Raw genomic sequence first — 15837 nt, 5'->3', positions numbered from 1 at the left:
AGTGTGTTCTGAGGGTGTGTGAGTGTGTTCCGAGGGTGTGTGAGTGTGTTCCGAGGGTGTGTGTGAGTGTGCTCTGAGGGTGTGTGTGAGTGTGCTCTGAGGGTGTGTGAGTGTGCTCTGAGGGTGTGTGAGTGTGCTCTGAGGGTGTGTGAGTGTGATCTGAGGGTGTGTGAGTGTGTTCTGAGGGTGTGTGCTCTGAGGGTGTGTGAGTGTGCTCTGAGGGTGTGTGAGTGTGCTCTGAGGGTGTGTGTTCTGACGGTGTGTGAGTGTGTTCCGACGGTGTGTGAGTGTGTTCCGAGGGTGTGAGTGTGTTCTGAGGGTGTGTGAGTGTGTTCCGAGGGTGTGTGAGTGTGTTCCGAGGGTGTGTGTGAGTGTGCTCTGAGGGTGTGTGTGAGTGTGCTCTGAGGGTGTGTGTGAGTGTGCTCTGAGGGTGTGTGAGTGTGCTCTGAGGGTGTGTGAGTGTGATCTGAGGGTGTGTGAGTGTGCTCTGAGGGTGTGTGTGTGCTCTGAGGGTGTGTGTGTGTGCTCTGAGTGTGTGTGAGTGTGTTCTGAGGGTGTGTGTTCTGAGGGTGTTCTTAGGGTGTGTGTTCTGAGGGTGTTCTGACGGTGTGTGAGTGTGTTCCGAGGGTGTGAGTGTGTTCTGAGGGTGTGTGAGTGTGTTCCGAGGGTGTGTGTGAGTGTGCTCTGAGGGTGTGTGTGTGTGCTCTGAGGGTGTGTGAGTGTGCTCTGAGGGTGTGTGAGTGTGTTCTGAGGGTGTGTGTTCTGAGGGTGTTCTGACGGTGTGTGAGTGTGTTCCGAGGGTGTGAGTGTGTTCCGAGGGTGTGTGAGTGTGTTCCGAGGGGGTGTGTGAGTGTGCTCTGAGGGTGTGTGAGTGTGCTCTGAGGGTGTGTGAGTGTGCTCTGAGGGTGTGTGTGAGTGTGCTCTGAGGGTGTGTGTGTGTGCTCTGAGTGTGTGTGTGTGTGCTCTGAGTGTGTGTGAGTGTGTTCTGAGGGTGTGTGTTCTGAGGGTGTTCTTAGGGTGTGTGTTCTGAGGGTGTTCTGACGGTGTGTGAGTGTGTTCCGAGGGTGTGAGTGTGTTCTGAGGGTGTGAGTGTGTTCTGAGGGTGTGTGAGTGTGTTCCGAGGGTGTGTGCTCTGAGGATGTGTGAGTGTGCACTAGTTTTCTTCAGGTACAAACATCCACACCAATCAGTGAGCAATCCATGACCAAAAGTCTTGGCAAAAAACAGTCATGCATTCTTAAGTGAAACTAAACACTTTACGGTCACTGCATGCACACGGATCATGTGATCTGTGAGAGAAAAGAGAGAAGCAGGTGCATGATGGGATTGAGTGGTTCACCTCGCTCTTAATGAAGAAATGAGCCAGCAAACGGAGAAAAGAAACACTGCGTTTGTCTGAGCGCCCGTCTAACACACTGCACAACCTGCACACAAGATCACAACACATGACGGTCCGTGACGTGTGTGTGTGTGTGGAGAGATGATGATGATGATGATGAACGTACGTGTGGTACAGGAATGCTCCGGCTGCGCAGGCGAGACCTCGGTGTGTGGAGAAAACCAGAGGATACACAGCAGCGCACTCCTCTTCACTCAGGCCCTCTTCTGTCTGCCTGCACACACACACACACACACACCATCAATGCTGATGTTTATAAGCATAGACATGCGTTCAGCAGTGACATCACTTCCTCTTGAGAACCGGATGAAGCTCCAGCTGAAACTCACTGTTGGATGAGCAGCAACAGCTTCACCGCTTCCACAGCCACATCTGAGTCTTTATCCAGGATCATACACACCATCCGTTCCTGAGGAGAAACACACACAATCATCATCATCCTCATCTCTCCACACACACACACACACACACACACACACACACACACAGCACTCGCACTCCACACACACACACACACTGCACTCACACTGAACATACACTGCACTCACTCTCCACACACAATCATCATCATCCTCATCTCTCCACACACACACACACAGCGCTCACACTGAACACACACTGCACTCACACTCCACACACACACACACAGCACTCACACTGAACACACACTGCACTCACACTCCACACACACAGCACTCACACTCCACACACACACACAGCACTCACACTGAACACACACTGCACTCACACTGAACACACACTGCACTCACACTCCACACACACATAGGCAAGGCAAGGCAAGGCAAGTTTATTTATATAGCACATTTCATACACAATGGCAATTCAAAGTGCTTTACATAGAAGAAATTAAAATAATAAAAAGAAACAAGAATAATTAAAACAGTTTAGAAAAATAAAATGAAATACAATACAGTACAGTCGGACGAACAGCGGCACAGTGCTCATTCAGTAAATGCATAGCTAAACAGAAGTGTTTTGAGTCTGGATTTGAATGTGACTACAGTAGGAGCACATCTGATCTCTTCTGGAAGCTGGTTCCAGCTGCGGCTGGCATAATAGCTAAAAGCAGACTCACCATGCTTAGAATGAACCCTTGGTATTTCTAGCTGATATGATCCTAATGATCTGAGTGATCTGTTGGGTTTATATTCAGTGAGCATATCTGCAATGTATTGAGGTCCTAGGCCATTGAATGATTTATATACCAGTAATAATACTTTGAAATCAATCCTAAATCTAACTGGGAGCCAGTGTAAAGACCTGAGGACTGGTGTGATATGTTCATATTTTCTGGTTCTGCTCAGAATCCTAGTGGCAGCGTTCTGTATGAGCTGTAACAGTCTTATGGTCTTTTTGGGAAGGCCAGTGAGGAGTCCATTACAATAATCCACCCTGCTGGTGATGAAAGCATGCACAAGTTTCTCTAAGTCTTGTCTGGAAACAAAGCATCTAATTCTTGCAATATTTTTCAGATGATAGTATGCTGATTTAGTTATTTCTTTGACATGACTACTGAAACTAAGGTCTGACTCTAGTGTCACACCAAGATTCCTGACTTGATTTTTAGTTGTTTGACCCCTAGAGAGAAGGTATGCGTTCACCTTGAGAACTTCATCTTTGTTTCCAAACGCAATAACTTCAGTTTTGTCTTTGTTTAATTGAAGAAAGTTTTGACACATCCAACTGTTGACCTCATCAATGCATTGGCACAGGGAGTCAATGGGGCTGTAATCGTTAGGCGATAGGGCTAAGTACAGCTGTGTGTCGTCTGCATAGCTGTGGTAAGCAATTTGGTTGTTTCTCATTATTTGGCTCATTGGGAGCATATACAGGTTGAACAGGAGTGGCGCAAGAATTGAGCCTTGAGGGACTCCGCATGTCATGGATGTCCACTCAGACTTATGGTCTCCTATACTCACATAATAACCTCTCCCATCTAAGTATGACCTGAACCATTTTAGGACTATCCCAGAAAGCCCCACCCAGTTTTCCAGCCTGTCAAGAAGTATGTTATGATCGACAGTGTCAAATGCAGCACTGAGGTCGAGTAGTACCAGCACTGATAATTTTCCTGAATCAGTATTTAAGCGAATATCGTTTATTATCTTTATGAGCGCTGTCTCTGTGCTGTGATGCGGTCGGAAACCAGATTGAAAATTATCAAAGTATCCATTCGAGCTTAAGAATTTGTTCAGCTGATTGAAGATAACTTTTTCAATGATCTTGCCTATGAAAGGAAGATTTGAGATCGGTCTATAGTTGCTTAATATGGTCTTATCCAGATTGTTCTTTTTCAGGAGGGGCTTGACAACTGCAGTTTTCAGGGAGTTTGGAAAACTCCCAGAGAGAAGTGAGGTATTTACCACTTCTAGAAGATCTGCTTCTAAACTGTTTAACACACTTTTGAAAAAAGATGTGGGAAGTGTGTCAAGAGCGCATGTTGATGTTTTAAGGTGCTGTACGGTTTCTACCAAAATTTTGCCATCAATTTTTTGGAAATCAGACAAAGTTACTACTTTTTCAGGTGGTCTGATCTGTCTGACCCCAGCACAACTCAAGGATGTGCTGATCACCTTTCTGATATTATTGATTTTGTCAGAGAAGAAAGAAGCAAACTCACTGCACTTGCTGTTGGAGAGCATTTCACTGGGAATCTGGCTTGGGGGGTTTGTCAGTCTCTCTACAGTAGCAAAAAGAGTGCGTGTGTTGTTTAAATTGCAGTTTATAATATTTGAGAAGAAAGTCTGTCTAGCTTTGCCTAGTTCCATATTGAAAGCATGAAGGCTGTCTTTGTAGATGTTATAATGGACTACAAGTTTTGTCTTCCGCCACATGCGCTCTGCTTTTCTGCATTGTCTTTTCATATTTTGCACTGCTGTTGAGTTTCTCCAAGGTGCTTTTTGTCTGCCACTCTTCTTCCTGACTTTCACAGGAGCAATATCATCAATTGCACTTTTAACTTTTGAGTTAAAAGAATCAAGGAGAAAATCAACAGAGTCAGCAGATATGCTTGGTGTTAAGGATATAGCCTTCATAAATAGTACACTAGTGTTCTCATTTAAGCATCTCTTCTTGACAGACACAGATCTAGCTTCAGTGGCAGGAGAGATCAATATATCAAAGAAAATACAGAAATGATCAGACAGTGCTACATCCTTAATAACAATCGATGAGATGTTTAGACCCTTACTGATAAGTAAATCTAGAGTGTGTCCATGATTGTGTGTGGGTCCATGTACATGCTGAGTCAGATCAAAAGTTTTTAAAACAGTTTTGATTTCTTTTGCCATATTGTTTTCTGCATTATCTATGTGAATGTTCAAATCTCCAGCAATGGCAAAACAGTCAAACTCTGAGGTAATTGTTGATAACAGTTCTGTAAATTCCTCAGCAAAGGCTGGAGAGTATTTTGGAGGCCTGTAAGTAATGATGAGTAAAATGCGTGGAGCACCTTTTAACACAATCCCCAGATATTCGAAAGACGTGTAGTTCCCAAATGATATTTGCTTACATTGATAGATATCTTTAAAAAGAGCAGCTAGACCCCCACCTCTCTTAACAGCTCTGCAGACACTCATAAAAGTAAAGTTAGGAGGGGATGTTTCATTGAGGATTGTTGCACTGCAGCTGTCTTCTAGCCAGGTTTCATTTAGAAGCATAAAATCCAGGTTGTTTGTGGTTATTAAGTCATTGACTAGAAGTGATTTATTTTTAAGTGAGCGGATGTTTAAAATTGCTAACTTAACAGTCTTACTTTTTTTCCCTACACCAATCTTAGTTAGACGTGCAATAGGCACCAGATTAGTTGAGTTTGCTGTACGGCTATTGAAGGCCTTAGACTTTCTATCTTGTAATAGAACAGCAATAGAGAAAGATACAGGCACACTGGGTTCCCGCTTGTTCTGTAAACATTTGAGAAAGTTACTGTTATCAAAACGGGGACCCGACACACATCACTGAGAGCTGGTATCAGTTGTTTTTGGTTCACCTCGAGCAGATGGAGGAGGGTGTGGGCCCTGGCGTTGTGGCAGAGGCCGAAGAGCTCTCACAGAGGCAGGGGGAGGGCGAGCTGGGCCTGCAGGCTTTGGTGGTAGCGGTGCCCGACGTTTTTTGGTTGATATCTGGGGGCTTGCAGCAAAAGAGTGTGATAGTCTGGTTCCAGCATGCACAAGTTCTTCCATTTTCTGTGAGAAGCACAGGAGTGGAGTTGCTGGCGAGAGGAAGAACGTGTCTGGTGAAAGGGGCTGTTGCTCTGGTGTTATAGGAGGCTGTGATATGCTGTCCTGGCTTCCCTGGCTGTTTTCCAGGAAGTCGTCCTTGGGTGCTGAATCTTGGAGCAGTTCTGATGTGTCTGTCTGTGGTGAGCTCTGTGGGCATGGCTCAGCTGAGATTGTGTCCGTGAGCAGAGGTTGTTGTGGCTCAGTGGTGTTATCATTGTCCTTGTGTGATATGTCAACATCATGAAGTGAAGTCCTGTGGTCATTCATACTGTGTCCAGGTGTGTGTGTGCCATTCTGATTGAGTGGATTGGCACACACTGCAGAAGGATGATTGAGGGAGAAGTAGATATTGTCCTTTAACACTCTTGAACCAAGTTTGTTTGGGTGATGGCCATCCCGATGAAATAGTTGTCTCTGACTCCAGAAGAGATTGAAGTTGTCAATGAAGTTTACTCCTTTTATATTGCAGGTTTTTTGCAGCCATGTATTAATCCCAAGCAACCGTGAAAACCTGTTTGTCCCTCTTGCTGGGAGTGGTCCACTGATGAATGTCTGAACTTTCAGTTTTTTAAGTGTTTCAAAAAGTTCATTGAAATACTTCTTAAGGAGTTCTGACTGCTCTTTATGAATGTCATTCTTCCCCACATGAATGATGAGTCGATTTGCAGTCTTATGTTTCATCAGAATGTTCTGAAGTTCCCTGTTTATATCAGAAGTTGTTGCTTGTGGAAGGCAGCATGTAGTTGTATCCCTGCAGCTAATGTTTCTGATTATGGAGTCCCCCACTATCAGAGTCCTGGGCTCGGCTGCGCTCTGAGCTGAGTGCCGCTGTCTGCTCGACCTTGAGCGCCAGTTAGCATCAGTGTTAGCTACTGGCTGATACAGTCTGTGTTCGATCACATTCATCACGTTTGGGGATTCCTCATTTACATTCATTAGTACTTCAAATCTGTTCTCAAGCTGTATAGGTGTTGGTAGGAGACCAGTGTTTGCAGTCCTTGTCAGAGCTGTATCTGGGGTAGAGGATGCTACTGCGGTAATATGTGAGGCTCGTGACAATCTGATGTCTCGAGTGCCTTTGGGTCTCGCTCCCTGTTTGTGCCATCGATTCGTAAGTCGATCGGCTTGTTTCTCTACCTGTCGAGGAGCACTAGTTTCATGGGACTCACCGGCTATTTGCTGAGGGCGTCCATGACGAAGCTCTGTTGTTTGTTCCGTCTGGTTTGGTGGTCCCGTAAATAACTTTGTTTCAAGAACTGCAATCCTTTGTAAAAGTCTGTGGCAGTTAGTGCAGCAAGTAGATTCCAGAAGAGGCATTTTCTCTCTTATCCTTGTAGGCAGTTGTGTTTTCCTTTCCCCGGAATGTAAGCTGGTCGGGTAGAAGAATTCTGCGTTTTTGTAGTAATCCAAACTTTGTCGTTTGAGCACTGTGCTGATTTGCTGAAGTTAAAATTAGGTGATAAAAGGAGCTCAAATTATAAAAGTATAGAAGATAAAATATAAAAGCGATAGAGCAAAGCGCGGAGCAGTGAACAAGAGCGTCCGAACAGTAGCTGAGCAGGAAGTAGTTTCCTACTTTTTCCTACTACAGTTTCCTACTACACATACACATACACTGCACTCACACTGAACACACACTCCACACACATACACTGCACTCACACTCCACACACATACACTGCACTCACACTCCACACACACATACACTGCACTCACACTCCACACACACATACACTGCACTCACACTGAACACACACTGCACTCACACTCCACACACACATACTGCACTCACACTCCACACACACATACTGCACTCACACTCCACACACACACTCCACACACAGTCCACACACACATACACTGCACTCACACTGAACACACACTCCACACACATACACTGCACTCACACTCCACACACACATACTGCACTCACACTCCACACACACATACTGCACTCACACACTCCACACACACATACTGCACTCACACTCCACACACACATACTGCACTCACACACTCCACCAGGGTGTCTACAGATATAAACAAGTTAAATTTAAGACTTTTTAAGACCTTTTTAATGCCACTTTGAATTAAATTTAAGACCAAACCTGTGATGGAAATACACATTATATTACATGCGTATATGTAATATTTAACCTAAGTAATTGAAATAATTTAATATTCACTCAGGGCCTGAATTTCATTTTGGAAAATGGGGGGGGAAATCCCCCCTTAGGTGATTCTTATGGGGGGGGAATTTTTAATTTGAGGGGGGAGTTTAGACTTTTTTTTTATTACATGTATCTGGCCTAAATGTATGCTTACTCATTGCATTCTTACAATGGGGTAATTTTGTTATTAAGAATTTACACAACACAAGGAAGCTTGATTTCAATCTTTGAATTAAATTGAAAAAAGTAGCACAAATAAATACAATAGAATAAAGATACCAATAAATAGAAATAAAGAGAAAAGTTTTTGCTTAGGTCTAACACTAGTATTCAGAAATACTACAGAGACTGAATAAAGTAATCAAATGTAAAATAACACTGGGTAGTATTTTAGTCCTGACTAAATGAAATACATAGGCTATTAATCCTGATTCCTTAAAATGAAAGCTATGGTTTGTTGTTTTGACAACCAAATTAATGACAGACACATATGGCTGCTGTCCCTTTAAGAGCTAGTGCACGGATCCTGTGTTCATTATACGGTCACGTGCGATTAATGCTTATTTAAGACACAAGCGACTGTGTTTAGAGGATACTCACCAAGACCGAAATTAACATTATTTTCGCATGTTTTTGACTGTTAAAGCGATATAATCCATGAAAAATAACTTTGGTTACCCGCGAGCTGTGTGTGAGGCGGCTTTACTCTATGTATGTGTGAAAAAAACCATCTCTCAGACAGCACGCACGTACTGAATAGTTTCAAATCGCGTGAATGTTTAAACTGGTAAAACTTTAAAAGACGTGCAAATGGTAAACTTTAGTTACTCATGATGCAATGCTGGCCCGATTATGCAAGTGACAATTCCGTCTATCCCGACTCCCGAAACCCGAGAGTGTATTATTGCCGCCTGGAGCTCTTCACGAGCTGATAGAAGACCGAAATTCGAGCCCTGCACTACTTGTTTATTGAACTAAAATCAATGTAACATTTGCAATCGTGAGAATATTCAGCAAAATAGCTCCCGTCATGTTATGTTACTTAACTATATCACATGTTATAAATAAAAAAACTGAACATTTTGAATTTTTACCTCAGTATGTTTCTTCTGGGAGTTTTTTTTTATGTTTGCCGTTATGCTCATTTGTCATAAAATCTATCAAAGAGACAAGCAGCGCGAGCCTCAACAGCGTTACCAGAAAAAGCCTACATTATCATTATCAATAGCTGTTTATCAGTGATGCGCGGGTTGATCCGAAATGAGCGGGTGCCTGCGGTCACCCGCGGTTACCCGCGGTTACGAGTCATCCAAAAATATTTTTAATGATATTCGGGTCGCGGTCGGTCGGGTCGTTTGAAATAAAGATGCCAATTAAACCTTTGTAATTTATATAGTACTAGAGAGCATATGAGCGGAGTGGAGCGGTGAGAATCTCCGCTCATCGCTCACGGAACTGTTCACCCCTCCGCTCCCCCGCTCAAACATCAGGCCGCTCCGCTCATTATCGCTCAGCGCTCAACGCAGTTTGCTCCGCGTTCCACCAAAATCGCCCCCCGCTCGCTCCAAAAAAGGAAAAAAAATCTACATGTATATCTGTTAGCTTAGACCACAGCCTTACCTCCTAAAGAACTAATGAGCAACAACAACATTTTTCAAATAGAAATGTTTTATTTCAAATTAGGCCTAGGCTATAAGGAATATAGCCTACACAAAGTCCTGTAAAATTTAACGAATAAATGGGCCTAATAATATAAATAACAATTATATAAACAAAAATATAGCCTACATACATTTCTTTTAAATAAATGTACTATTAGGCCAGAATTTTGATAAGTTAACTTTTGCGCAACGCGCACGATTAAAATTTAAATGGGCTTATATCCATTGTACACATAAACTGCTGTAAAATAAAACGAATAAATGGGCCTAATAATATAAATAAATTTTATATAAACAAAAATATAAAAAAATATACATAAACGTTTTAAAAGTTGGCTAAATTAACTATTAGGCCAACATTCTTATAACTGAACTTTTACGCAGCGCGCAGGATTAAAATTGAAATGGGCTTGTATCAATTGTTTGAATATTACGCTATATTTAATTTACACTTTGTTACAAGTTACCGTAGGCCATTCAATTTGCTAACCTTTTGCTTTCTTCCCAGCGTGTTCAGATAGCACACTGCATGTTTTCGAGAGATGTGTCTTTTTAGATTCCAAAATGAATCTTTACTGACTGAAACGATGTCTCCACATTCGTTTTCTTCTACCACATTATAGTTAGTTTTATATTATAGTGTAGCCTACCTGTATGACTTCTTATTTTCCTTTTTGAAGTAGCCTACTTTTTGAACTCCATTATTGAGCCGAGTTTTGACTGAAAATAGAATCCATCTTGCAGTCATCAACTGAGTCAGGCTGAGCATGCTTCAGAATCGTGGTGTGCGCGGAGCGAAATTGGAGCGGGAAATAGGGCGACGCTCCATCCTTTTAAAAATGCCGCTCTGCGCTCTGTCCAAGATCCGCCCGCTCGCTCCCGCTCCACACTCCGCTCACATGCAATTTTCTATGAAATACATAGGCCTGCTACACTTTATTGGCTGAATAACTGGCGCGAAGGCACGAGCTCAGTCTGCAGGTAGAGATGGAGGCGGCAAGAGAAAAGGTGAAGATTGGGGAGTGGAAGCTCCGCAAATACAAAAAACAGAAAGAGCAAAATGTGGGAGACATTTGCCGAAATAATGAAAGATGATGACCAAAGTGCTGGCTTTGTCATGTGTACTTCTTGCTATGCATTTACTACTTTTAAAAAATGCGGGTCAGGAAGCGGGTCGGGTACAATATTTTCTTCTTTTTTTTTTTGCGGTCCGAGTTGCGGGCGGGTTAGTTGAAAACGTCGGTCGGGTGCGGGTTGTTTATACATTGACCCGCGCATCACTGCTGTTTATGTAATAAAATCTGAATCATTCTCGCGATTCGATGCTTCACTGGTTATTTGACGGATATTAGGTCCGTCAGACTGGAGAAATTTTAGCGGTAACGTGACCAGAAATATTTAAGACCTATCGAATCTGAATTTAAGACATTTTAAGACTTTTTAAGGCCTTTTATTAGGAAAACTTTATTTAAGACATTTTAAGACTTTTTAAGGACCCGCGGCCACCCTGTCCACACACACATACTGCACTCACACTGAACACACACTGCACTCACACTGAACACACACTGCACTCACACTCCACACACACATACTGCACTCACACTCCACACACACATACTGCACTCACACACTCCACACACACATACTGCACTCACACTCCACACACACACACACACATACATACTGCACTCACACTCCACACACACATACATACTGCACTCCACACACACATACATACTGCACTCACACTCCACACACACATACATACTGCACTCACACTCCACACACACTAGGGTTGTGCCGATAGACGATAGTCAGAGATATCGCTGATGGCAGATGGCTTTGACGATATCAGTACGATAATTGGCTCGTTTTACCATTAATGTATTAAATTATTATTATTTTAAAGCTAGTATTGTTATTAAATTAATATTAGGAACTACAATTAATTTGCCTTGCCTAAATTCATAACGACATCACCACATAGCCTAACACTTCTGACATCACCGACACGCTCGTATAAGGACTCCTCTAAGAATTTTTTTTAAAACAGACTAAAAAAAAACTACACACACTCCACACACACTGAGTTCTGCTAGAGTTCTTACGAGATCAAGAAAATATGATCATATAACACCGATTTTATCATCACGGCATTGGTTACCTATAAAGCTCCGTATTAATTATAAGGTATTGCTACTGACTTATAAAGCCCTAAACGGCTTAGCTCCAGTCTATTTAACGGATCTTCTATCGCCCTATAATCCATCGCGCTCTTTAAGATCACTAAATTCAAGGCTTTTGGTCATACCTAGGATATCCAGAACCACCAAAGGAGGGAGAGCATTTTCACATTTGGCTCCAAAACTCTGGAATAGTCTTCCTGATACTGTTCGTTGCTCAGACTCGCTCTCCCAGTTTAAAACTAGATTAAAGTCGCATCTCTTCAGCCAGGCATTCATATAATCCTACAGTTCAAACTACAATCCGGCCTCTAGCTCATAAATGCCAGAGGAGAACTGGCCCCCGACTGAGCCTGGGTTCTCCCAAGGTTTTTTTTTCTCCATTAGGTCACCTGATGGAGTTTTAGGACACCATTAGGTCACCTGATGGAGTTTTAGGACACCATTAGGTCACTTGATGGAGTTTTTCGGTTCCTTGCCACTGTTGCCTTTGGCTTGCTCAGTTGGGGATATTTTAGGGATATTTAATTTAATTTTATCAATCAATAAATTCCTCTTGAAACAAACTTTGTTGTATTATTTTAATTTAATACTGTGAAGCTGCTTTGATACAATCTGTATTGTGAAAAGCGCTATACAAATAAACTTGACTTGACTTGACACTGCACTCGCACTACACTAACCTTGCACACACACACCCTGAAGCGGCTGATGAACTCCAGCTCGTACAGCTTCTGGAGGGTCAACACACACTGCACTCGCACTCCACACACACTGCAATCTCACTCAAATATTCTGAATGTTCTGATCCAATCTGACCTCTGACCTGTAATGCTGCCTGGATCATAATCATACACTGTTCGCTCGTTGGTCAGAGGAGGACTGAGCGACTGAGTCTAACCCTAACCTTTTGGCTTGCTTAGTTGGGGACATTTCATCTTTAAAGTCCCTGTAAAGTCAAAATTAAGTATGTGTTCTGAGTTTGTCACACCACAGAAAAATGTGTTATGAGCCACACAGCCAAATTTGAATGATAAAAAAAGCAGCCAAGTAAATAAAATAAGCTATCAAAATCTTGAAAAAATGAGCAGTAGTCTCTGCTCTCTAACGCTGGGGGCGTGTCCACTGGCTGCGCTGAAACAACGGCCACTCGCGGGAAAGTTGGCTCGCGGGCACGCACTGCCGATGATGGCACCAGCTGTCGTCGTGGCGGGAGGATGAAGGCCGAGGCGGGAGATAGTCGGTTCGGCCCCATTCACCAGTAACAGCGGATTATCAGTGAATCCCAGTTGTCTCCGACGAAAGTTTATAAAACTATCCTGTGTAAAATGATCACTACAGAGGCGGGTGTTGGTGGTGATCCTCAGCTCTCCATCAAGGCAGCTCTTCACAAAATTAATCCACCTCTTGTTGATATGATCGTTGTTCGGAAATTTAAATAAGGACACCGATCTGTTTTGTAAGTGATCGCATCCAGGTAATACGCATTTCCGTGACGACGGCATAGCTAGCTAGCAAACTGTAGGCTGTAGTAAATAGTACTGACAGAAACTCGCAATTGAGCGGCGAACTGATAAGGGAGGGGCCAGCCTCGGTGGCTCCAGTGCGTCATCAACAGTAGGGGCGGGGCCAGCCTCAGTGGCTCCAGTGCGTCATCAACAGTAGGGGCGGGGCCAGGAGCTCAGTGGCTCCAATGCGTCAGAGCTAGTGATGCTCCGATTGATCGGCCGCCGATCATGATCGGCCGATATTGGCAAAAAATAGCTTGATCGGCAACCCCCAAAAGCGCCGATCAAAAAAGCCGATCACGTGACGTAAATAACTCGCGCAACTTTTCCGCATGCGCGGCAACACAACAGCAGAGCAGAGCTTGCTTAACAGTGGCAAAATTAGTTCTCCTATGACGGCAATTCAATGGCAATTATAAACGAGCGCACAACTGATGCTGGCGCGCGGTAAATGACATTTGCGAGAGGATAACAGATCTACGCGCGAGGAAACGGGAACTCGCGAGCTCATTCAAACCCTGCGCGGGCGCATGACATCTCTGCCCTCATTCCCCACACTCTCGCGCTTGATCTCCTCTCGCCTGCTGATTTTGCTCGCTCGAACACTTTTATTTTTGGCAGTCGAGGGGCGGGACTTACTGTTTTAATAACCTCAAATGTCATTGTCATTATTTTATTTTTTGGATCTGATGTAGTTAGTTCCTCAACTACATCCATTGTAGTCTGCCTGACCCCTCTTTGTTTTGAAAAATTATACTGTGCCTTATTTGGAAAAGGTGGCCTACAGTAGCCTTATGTTATCTTGTTTTCTAACTACAATTAAATAAATATTGGTGGTTCTTCAAGATTTTCTTGACTCTAGCATATTTCCATTCTGTGATCGGCAGTGATCGGCAATCGGCAGATCATGATTTTGGTGATCGGTAATCGGTAATCGGTGATCGGCCCCAAAAATGCTGATCGGAGCATCACTAGTCAGAGCCCCCGTTTTAGCCCCGCCCAAAAAATCCGGAACACAGCAACGGTGAAAAACTGTTTAACTAACCCTAACTCCACAAGTCAGTACTTCACAGTTCACAGTCTTTGTAATGCGTTTTAACAATACATTTCTAACATTTATCATGTGTTTAGATTTTTTTTTTTGAATTGCCTTTACAGGGACTTCAAGGTGGACGATGACGCAATTTTCATCTAGAAAAAAACTTTGTTGTATTATTCTCATGTTATCACTGTGAAGCTGCTTTGATACAATCTGTATTGTAAAGCGCACTGACTTGACTCCGCACTCGTGAACTCTTGCTCGTACAGCTTCTGGAGGGTCAACACACACTGCAATCACACAGACACACACACTCACCCTGAAGCGGCTGGTGAACAGCTCGAGGCGGCTGATGAACTCCTGCCCGTACAGCTTCTGGAGGGTCAACACACACTGCAGACGCACCGCCGCTTGCTGAAACACACACACACACACACACACAGTGTGACTGTACAAGCTCTCAGATCTGATCCTCAGTGTGTGTTTCTGCTCAGCGCACCTTGTCATGCAGCATCCAGCCCACGTATTTGAGGTGTTCGTCGTTGAGGAAGCGCACGGGATTGTCCCGGATCCACACGCCCATCTCCTGCATACACACGGCCCGGATCTCAGGGACACGGTCCCGGTACCGGTGCACGAACACACCCTTGAAGATCCCGTTCATCAGAGAGCGCAGGTCCTCCTGATGCTCCAGCAGCTGCGCACACACACACACACACACACACAGTTTATAGCTAATATGTGTGTGTGTGTGTGTGTGTGTAAGTGAGGTGTGAGTGAGAGAGTGTGTGTGTGAGTGAGTGTGTGTGAGTCTGTGTGAGAGTGAGAGAGAGAGAAAGCGCGAGTGTGTGTGTGTGTGTGTGTGTGTGTGTGTGAGAGTGAGTGAGTGAGTGAGTGTGTGAGAGTGAGTGAGTGTGTGTGTGTGTGTGTGTGTGTGTGTGTGTGTGTGTGTAACCTCTCTGTAGGAGTTCTCTAGTTCTTCTACTCGGTCTACGGCTCTGTGTTCCACTGGCTTGTTCTTCTCCAGCTCACAGCGTCTCTGGGTCATCAGCGCTTGAACGTTCACATCGGCAGCGACCGACACTATAGACGACATCAAGCGCATGGCTACACACACACACACACACACACACACAACACACACACACTCCTTCAGCACCAGTTATTACAACGTTTTTCACTGTAACGACAGTAAGACGATGAACTCGCTCATCACTAATTAATAATTAAGCATGTGTTTGATCACAGTGATGGCCGCTGCAGGATCAGTGGACGAGCGTCAGTCATGAGGCTGTGAGGGACTCAGCTCACTGGACTGCACTGCTGATTAACAACATGCCGACTGTTCCGAAAAAAACTTCCAGCAGACAAAAACTCCACAAAACAGTTTTGAAAGTTGTGAAAATGACGTGATCGAGGCCTTTATAGTAAAGGGTTAGGGTTAGTGTTATTTAGGGTTAGCCTAGCCCTAACCCTTTATAGTAAAGACTGGAAGTGTTTCCCTCACAGCCTCGTTTTCTTCTCGTATTCAATATGGCGTCTAACCGAACTGAGGTCTGTAGGGTAATTTTAGCAGCGCTGTTTCTACACAATAACACAAGGCAGTTTGATCCTAAACTTTGAAATACATTT

At 43.8% G+C, this 15837-nt stretch overlaps 1 protein-coding gene across 1 annotated transcript in view; it reads right to left on the bottom strand.

The window, feature by feature from the left end:
• The window catches only part of stag3 (STAG3 cohesin complex component), a gene marked incomplete at its 5' end in the record, with an annotated part of 47847 nt that overhangs the window by 17652 nt on the left and 14358 nt on the right, over window positions 1-15837 (bottom strand). The window contains 6 exons of the mRNA XM_082178692.1: window positions 1340-1424; window positions 1506-1613; window positions 1729-1808; window positions 14524-14619; window positions 14705-14902; window positions 15161-15312. Of these exons, the coding sequence (XP_082034818.1) occupies window positions 1340-1424; window positions 1506-1613; window positions 1729-1808; window positions 14524-14619; window positions 14705-14902; window positions 15161-15312 (719 nt within the window). The remainder of the gene's footprint in view (window positions 1-1339; window positions 1425-1505; window positions 1614-1728; window positions 1809-14523; window positions 14620-14704; window positions 14903-15160; window positions 15313-15837) is intronic.

The sequence above is a fragment of the Leuciscus leuciscus genome (assembly GCF_965113295.1).
Source record: "Leuciscus leuciscus genome assembly, chromosome: 8".
In the NCBI taxonomy this organism is placed as follows: domain Eukaryota; kingdom Metazoa; phylum Chordata; class Actinopteri; order Cypriniformes; family Leuciscidae; genus Leuciscus; species Leuciscus leuciscus.
Note: the sequence above shows the minus strand (reverse complement) of the source record. Positions and strands in the feature narration are given on the sequence as shown.